This window comes from Rhamphochromis sp. 'chilingali' (assembly GCF_963969265.1).
Source record: "Rhamphochromis sp. 'chilingali' genome assembly, chromosome: 3".
Lineage (NCBI taxonomy): Eukaryota > Metazoa > Chordata > Actinopteri > Cichliformes > Cichlidae > Rhamphochromis > Rhamphochromis sp. 'chilingali'.
Genome location: NC_137931.1, coordinates 18,639,607 through 18,648,176, shown reverse-complemented (window position 1 = coordinate 18,648,176; position 8,570 = coordinate 18,639,607). Strand labels below are relative to the sequence as shown.

Sequence of the window (8,570 nt, the reverse complement as noted above, 5' to 3'; positions counted from 1 at the left end):
TGTAATTCCCCTGTGGTTCTCTGTGTATTTAAGTCATGTCTTCCGTCATTGTTGTTGCTGGTCCGTCTGTGTTTCCACCCTGCGTCATCTGTGTGTTTCCCTGCCGTCACCATCTTGTACCGTCGTCCACCTTGCTTCATGTTTGAGTTCCGGTTTGTATTCAGTAGTTTAGTTGTCTCCAGTCTAGTTTAGTTCGTGCTCCATTTGCTGTTTGTCTATATTTATTTCGTGTCCAATAAACCACCTTCACTCCTCCACTACTGCCTGCAATTGGATCCTCATTTATTATTTTTATACGGCTCATCTCACTCGCCGTGACAAAGAGAACCACATCATCTGCAAACAGCAATGAGGTGATCCTGCAACCACCAAAGTAGAAACCCTCTGACACTTCCTGAGGAACCTGGTCAAATGCCCTGCCCAAGTCCACTAAAGAATGTGTAGACTGGTTGGTCCAACTCCCACAAAACCTTGAATATCCTTGAAAGGATTAAAAAAATGATCTGGTAGTTCTAGTTTGTGTTTAATGTGGCTGTCTGATCAGATGTTTCACAACCAAATTGTCAATCAAACGCTGTGCTAAAAAAACAAAGACACGATTGTAGAAATGACGTTCCCTGCGGCTGAAGTCTCTGTTGTCGAGCAAGCGGCCATTTTTTGGCGAAGGACACAGCGTCCCCGTCACAGTGGCGTTTGATGGCCTTGTTTCGTGGCTATTCAGCCTCTTCTTGAAGGTACTTTTGGTTTTGCTGAATGCAAAGCAGTCACATTAAAGCCAGCGACAGCCACCTCCATCTTTGTGGTTTCAGATTTTCGTGCTTGGCAAATGTTCCTGTGAATTTTTGTTTTGTTTAATTTAATCCCCTCTGACTTCTACATAGAGGCAAAAAATGTTAATTGAGACTGGATTATTACAGGAGACATAGCTTTACAGAATTATAAACTGTTTTATTATGCAGGAAGTCTGGCAGTATTTATTTGTTGCGTGTGTGCGTCGGTGAGAGAAAGAAAGAAAGGGGGGGAAAAAAGAAGCACATTGAGTGCTGGCACTTAATCCCATGCTGGTGATGGTGGTTGGCATTGTGTGATGCCAGTTAGTGTTTGGCGCCAACACACAGAGGGCATGGTGTGTGTTTGTGTGTGTTAGGGAGGTAAGTGGCGTTAGAGGAGGGTAGATGAAATAAAATCTGTGCGATAGGAAGCGAAGAGGAGACAGTAGAGGTATAAAAGAGGGGAGGAGGAGAGTAATATCAGCGATGGAGTGATGGAGGGGTGTGAGAGGATGAACGGAGGAGAGAACAGGGGAGTGAGAAGCAGCGTAGGGCAACGAGGGCAGCCGGGCCTCGTCCCCGTGTTTTTGTGTGCGCAACTGAGAGCCTGTACCTATGTCTTTTTGTGTGTTGTGCGTGTGTGTCCCTGCGTCTTTGTACTGCCTAATCTAGGCGTCAGCAGCTTTTTGAGGCTTTTGTGCTGACAATAATCACACAGCGCTCCTCTTTTCAATTCATCAGCAACAACAACAAGGGATCACATGTCCCCCCCCCCTTATACAGGATCCAGAGAGAGAGAGAGGGAGGGAGGGGACGAGGGCATGGACCGAGTTAAAGTGGCCATCGCGTTGCCTAGTTACTGCTTGGGTTGACGGCGAGCTGGTGCGTTCAAGCGGTCAACGCCCTCCACACCTCAGCCGAGCGCAAACAGAGCAGGAAGAAAGTGGCGACGAGCTTACAAACGACCTCCGACTGATTTTTGTTCAAAGAATAATTTATTTCATGTTGCAGTTTGATGGATAAACATGATTAAACCACTGGTCAAATCTGTAGCAAGCATTAATAATCATCATCATCAGAATAACATTAAAAGGAATAATTATTTCAGTTATAAATAATAACAATATCAGAGTGATCAGAGTATTTATTACATCTATACAAGCTACAAATATCAGCATTTGTTGTCTTTTTTTTCTTCTTTTTTGCTTTGTTTTTTTTTTTTCTTCTTCAGCTGTTAAAACCTTAAACACTTCACACATGACCCGGCCGGTGCAGCTGCCCCCTCTCAGCTGTCCAGAGCAGAGAGGAAGTACCTGGGGAACTGGTTTGGTGCTTATCAGGACATTTAATGATTACTTAAAAAAAAAATCATGATTGTGTAACACAGATTTCAATTTTTTCCAAAGATTAGTCTGTGGCCAAAGCACCATCTGAGACATACCGTTGTTTTGTTTGCATCTATGAACATCTTCAACACTTTTAATTAAAAAGAAATGTGGCACAGTGGTTTAAAGTGAAGGCCTTAAGGGGGGCATCATGGAAAAAACCAAGCCTCAAACATATCACAAGAATTTGTTTCATGAATCAGTGCCACATTTTTTAAGTATTGTAAAGAAAACAGTGACTCATCTTATCGTTTTGACATTGGTGCGTATGTAACAGCAGATTAGGAAACGTGCATTATATCATTTGTCCCCCAGAGGGAACTAAAATGATTATTTGCCTGTTCAGTACAGATCATGTACAGATCAAATAAAGACAATTTAAGGAACGCCTGCGCAAACAGCATATGGAGATACAGGGTTGGTCCAAACAAACAAATAAAACATTTTTAAAAAGCAGCAAAATTTCAGTCTGCTGACATTAGGACCTAAATGCAGCTGCTGAATTAATGCATGAGAACAGATTTTTACTTTTTTTTTAGTTACTGTGGATTTTCATCTGAAATGTTTGCACCTGTCAATTCTAGCATCTGCTAAAAAACCCAGTACTGATGAATCTCTGATGCTCTGGATATGTGAAGAGAAGGGGGCAGCCAGAGAGCGATGGGGCAGGGAGAGAGCCACACAGTCAATATAGACACTCAGTAAGTCTCAGTACAATAAGAGGAGGCTTAAGTAAAAACAGGAGGGGAAATAAATCAGATAAACAACAACTAAGTGGGTTTTTTGCCCAGTTTGTCTGGATTCAGGTGAGGATTTGGGAATGCTACTGTGCTTTCCTATGAGGGGTGTATCTGTGTGCATGTCGTAGAAGAGAGGATGTAAGCTTATACAAAGGAAAGAAAAAAAATACACAAACCACTTTTTTGTCTCAAAAATGTCCATGTAACTTAAAAACATCCACAATAAAAAGATCTTTTTTTCATATATTATCTTCTTTAATTTTTAGTCTGCCCCCTGACTCGAAGTCACAGGTCAAATCGTCATCTTCATCGCACCTTTGTTCCTCCGGAGAAGGATGGAAAAGTTTAAACAAGGCGGAGGAAAAAGAGAAGACGAGGGTTTTCAAGGACGAGGAGCTTCTCTGCCAGTTCGATGGGATTCTGTTTCTCACCATTTTGCTTTTTCATTTCCCCAACAAAATATGTTAATTTGAGCATAACCGCACTCTGGGTCGCAGCCCGGCACCTCATGTAAGAGGAAAAGCTTTTTTTCTTCATAGAACATCTTGTTTTTAAAAGATGGGCTGACCAAATGATAACCATAAGCGAAGCTCTCTGGCAGCCTCCGAACAGAACTGCCTGTTCATATCTTTATGAACGTCACAAACCTTCAATCGCATTTCATCACAGACCTCCGACTAGTCTAACTCCGAGCATTTGGCGGCATTTTCCTACAGTCTTCTCACTGTCCTCGGAGGTCTGTCTAGCTTGCTTTGCTTCTTCCCTTGGCCTAGTCAGTCATGGAGGAGCTCTTGTAGACAGTTGGGGGATTTGAAGACCTCAGGAACCTCGCTGTCCAGTTTGCAGATCACTTTGTAGATGGCCTTCTTCCAGGATGGGTCCGCATCCTTTCCAGCCACGATGGCGTTGAAGAACTCACGAAGGGTCACCTGGGCCACCTCCAGGAATCGATCAGGAACCTGAAAGGAGAAAAAAATAAATCATGGGTGATATCACCAATTTGATCTTTGAAGGAAAAACTTCCCACTTGTGTTTCTGCATTTCTTTCTGCACAAGCACAGCATATTTCCACCTCAGAAAACCTGGAGTGCAAGAGGGAAAGTAACTGAAAAATGATGTGGACATTAGAACATTGCAGCCAGATGTGACTGTAGTATCCAGTGCCAAAACTATGGATATTAATCTGCCGCTGTAACAGTCCTCACCAGATGTTGGCGCTCTGCTGCAGGAACAGCTACAGGAGAATCAGGGGCGTTAATATTGTAGCTGATCTTAAATTCATATTAAATCCTGTTACATCACAGGACAACTTGAGACGTGTCTTTATGTAAAAAATACAGCAGCACAAAAGGAGGATCGTGAACTTGAACTTGAAATGTGCTCAGAGATTCAGAGTAAACACGTACATGTTGGCGATTATTGCAAATTATTTATTTAATGTTTTTATTCAGTTTAAGTCATGCGCATACTTTATAGTTAATCAACTAATTTTATTTTTGCTTTATAAATGAGATCATTTTATTTCCGTGGCCATAAAAGTCCATAAAATAAATGAAGGAGAACTCAAAATAAAAAAAGACACATTCTTGCGTAACTGTTTGAACAGGTTGGTTTATGCCATATGACATGATACACATGTGCCGTGACTAATACTAAACAATACGCTGTCAAAAAAGGGAGAACTGAAATAGAGAAAAACAACACACATGTATAAATCTTTAAATAGTGAGCAGGCCGGCTTCCAGAATGCTGATGACGCAAAATGATGAAGAATTAAGTGTGCGGCTGTTTCAGGTGACCAAATATTACTATTCCTGTCAGTAAACTGTTCTTCAGAACTTCCCTTCCCTGTACTTCCCCATTCTTAACAACTCCCAGATGTATGTGTGTGTGTGTGTGTGTGTGTGTGTGTGCGTGCGTGCATGCATGCATGCTCCTTGTGGACACGCACACACTCTCACATAATGGCAGATCACAAACGCAGTCTTTGACGATGACAGGTGAGCAGTGGTGTGTGATCCGTCAGACTGTGTGTGTTTGTGTGTGTGTAGATTTTAATGCTGTGTGTGTGTCATTGTAACTCTGACAAGAGAACAATGGCACACAGAGAGGTACACACACACACACACACACACACACACACACACACACACACACACACACACACACACACACACACACACACATTTTTCAGTCTTTTTTTCCTGCCCTTTCTCCCGGGGGCAAGATCATACAAAGACACTAAACAACCTGACTGGGATACTCCCCCTCCTCCCTCCTCCTTTTATTCTTCTTTTTTGGCTCTTTTTCTTGCATGCAGATGCAAACACACACACACCCAAACACACACAGCTGACTCTTCAAGGCAAGGTACACCCACCTATACACCCCAACAAGCTCACACACACGTGGAGGACGGCACAAAGCTGTCTGGGTGTAACCCCCGTCACGCGTGGCAGGACATGCCAAGGTTAGCTGCCACCAGAACGGATGAATCACTCCACGCACACACACGCATACACAGTCACACACACTCGCAGTCTAAATGATTCCCTGGACTCTCATATACTCTGTCTACCCTAACCTACCCTCTCTCTTTTTTAGCTGGCCCCCTGAGACCACAGTTATTTCAATGAGGCCCTCTGTCATTGTCTTAGTGTAGACGCTACTGTACACACACACACACACACACACACACACACACACACACACACACACACACACACACACACACACACACACACACGACATACAAGCTTACTCTCACACACATATAAAAGTTAAAACTTTCCAGGATGGTATCAAAAGTTTGGACACACCTACTCAGTAAAGAGTCTTCAGTAGATTAAAGCTTGGGTAGTCAAAACTCTACTGAGGTCTTTTTCAGGCTTTAGAAAATGTAGCATATAGGTGAGACTTTAGCCAATCACAGGTCACTTAAGACCATATCAAGTAATATAAAGAGCAGAGAGAGAGAGTCTGTGTGGGAAGTACGGCCTCAGTCACACAGGCCTAGAGACTGTTTGCTATGGAATAATGCTGATATTTGGCTTCACAAATTATTCCAACTATGCTCTTCTGGACGATGGCCATTTTTTTTCAACCTTTTGAATTACTACAACTTAGGCCACAGTAACAGAGGTCAGAGACCACCTGTCAACCAACCATTCCCCAACTGGTTTGCAAGTGGTTGCAAGTTGTTACCTACACAGAGAGTCTGCACTGAAAAATTTGGTCTCCCGTAGTTTGCATAGAAGAAGCTAACTTGTCTGCAGACACTAACCAATTACTGAGTGTGACATTCAACACGAACCATAAATGAGGAAGATTCACCTTTACATTTTCACTTTGAAGGCAGACAGTCTCTGTTTCTGATTTGTGTCTAACTTGACTATTTAGCTTGGAGACCTTCGCAACTTGCTAGCTTTCATCGCATAGAGGTCTGCGGGTATGTTACGATATTTATCTTTCAGACCAGTTTTACTTCCCTGCTGCCATTAATCTCCAGGAGTCAGTCAGGGAATACACATTTTTCCCTAGCGACCAGAGGTTGCCTGGTCTGTTAGGCCTGTGTGATTGGGGCCCAAGTTGTAGTGATGCTATTGGTTGAACAAAAGACTTTGGCACAGTTGGCACAAGCCAAATATCAGCATTACCTGTTTAAGAAGCATCTACCAGTCCTTACAACACAGTGAAGGAGTCTACTTCTAAAATCAGATCTGCTTTTTCTTTTTTGATTCTGGTCTCCTACCACCTCACTGTGGAAGAAATAAAAAGTGGCATAATGCACAGAATTTTGTAGGAAGCAAAGTTTTTAGGCAAAATATGCTTTACATCTTATTCTTCATAGTAGTTGCCTCCATGTTGATAACTCTTGGCATCCACTCAGAGCTTCATGAGGTCATCACCTGGAATGCTTTCCTTACACTCTTAAAGGAACGTCCACATGTGTGGTGCACTTGCGTTGGATGCTTTTCCCCTCACTCTGCAGTGGAGGCCAGATGCAGTGCACAGTCACTCTCTGTGGTTAAACTGTCCTTCAATTCAGTGCTTAGTTCATAAGTTAGAAAGCCCTGTAGCTTAGGGAGGGTGAAAACGTCTTGAGACCCATAAAAACACACAGTACACTGGACAGCTGGAGGTGTGTCCTGTTGGAAAAAGAAATGATGGCTCCGCTTAGTGCAAACCTAATGAGACGATGTGTTTTTGCACAGTGCTGTTGTGACCAGTTTGGATGAGAGCCTATTGAATTCTTAATCAGTCCCCAGCAGTGTCACCTGCAAAACAGCCCAAAACATCCCACCTCCTCCCAAATTCATGATGCATCGCATGCAGAGATGGAACAAACTCTCACTCTTGCTTTCCTGACATGGTTCCATCAGGCTCATCAACAACTGTTTAAAAACTACGCTTGGATAAACTTTGGAAATCCTTGACATTTTCCAGCTTGAATGAAAGTCAGCGCTGTGCGATAGCACAGATTTTGATATCGATCCAATATCAAGCAAATACAAAGCCAGTATTGCCGATACCGGTAGGTGAGAGCAGTGGGTCATGGTTTATGAGCTGAATCATAATCAATCTGCAAATTCTGAAAACATTTTAATAACCACTTAGTGACTGGGTTTTCCACATTAATTAGTCAACACAAGAAAACACTTTCAGCTTTTCTTGAAACAGTTTTTTTCCCAGTTCTGGTTTGACTTTAACTGCATTTTATTGGCTTTGTAGCAATACTTTTATTAGCTGACTCTAATCTAATCTGCACTAAAAAGAAAAGAAAAGTTTCTCCATCTTCAATAAACATGTACAATTTGAACAAAATGCAACTGAAAGATATAAAATCAAAGTTGTTTTTTTTTATTTAATAATGAGTCAAATATGTTATTAATGTGCTTGTATAAACAGAATGGATACCAATCAAGTAAATTTCATTTGACTAGATTCTGTTAAATCTCACATTTCACATTACTTACATTACTATGTATATAAGTATAACAGAAATACATGGAAACTTTAATCTAAATTGTTAAAGCCAGCATTTTGGGAATAATATATTTATTATTTTCTGTTATTTTTAGTGGAAACTGTAACTGGGTAAAAGCAGTTCATTAAAAATATTATTAACAAACTCTTAGCAGAACTTTGTGTCTGCATTTCTTAAAAAAGGGCAGTAGATCAAACTTTCTGGACTGTTTAAAACTATTTTTGTTATACTTTAAATTTGCTTTTACAGCTCCTGTACAGGCTTAGCCTCACAGGTCTAAAACCATCACATCATCTTGGATTTCTTAGTCTTTTTAGCCACATTAATACAGACAGAAGCTATAACCATGACATCATTTATAAAGAATACAATATAATTCCCTTTCATAGCAAAAACTAGATTATACCATCAAACCTCGGGAGGTGCTACAACTACATACTTGCTTTTTAGCTCTGCAGGAAATCAGAGAAAACCACTAAGTCAAGATGCTGGTTAATGGTTGCTGTGAAACTGCCCGTGGGACAAATAAAAGTTGAAACCTGAGCTTGATCTTTAAGATGAATGTGCCTTTGAGGCGTCCTCTCCCTCCCAGAGCACATCCCTTCATCCTTTAGTTGTTAAAATCGGCTCTTATCATTAAACCAACACAGATCCCCTCCGTTTCAACATCTCCTTGCATAAATTGCAT

The 8,570-nt window shown here is 41.5% G+C and overlaps 1 protein-coding gene across 1 annotated transcript in view; it reads right to left on the bottom strand.

Annotated features, from left to right (window-relative positions):
• Positions 1–1,761: 1,761 nt before the first annotated feature.
• The window catches only part of prox1a (prospero homeobox 1a), a 53,688-nt gene continuing 46,879 nt past the window's right edge, over positions 1,762–8,570 (bottom strand). Inside the window, exon 7 of the mRNA XM_080878466.1 lies at positions 1,762–3,854. Within this exon, the coding sequence (XP_080734592.1) occupies positions 3,669–3,854 (186 nt within the window). The 3' untranslated portion in view covers positions 1,762–3,668. The remainder of the gene's footprint in view (positions 3,855–8,570) is intronic.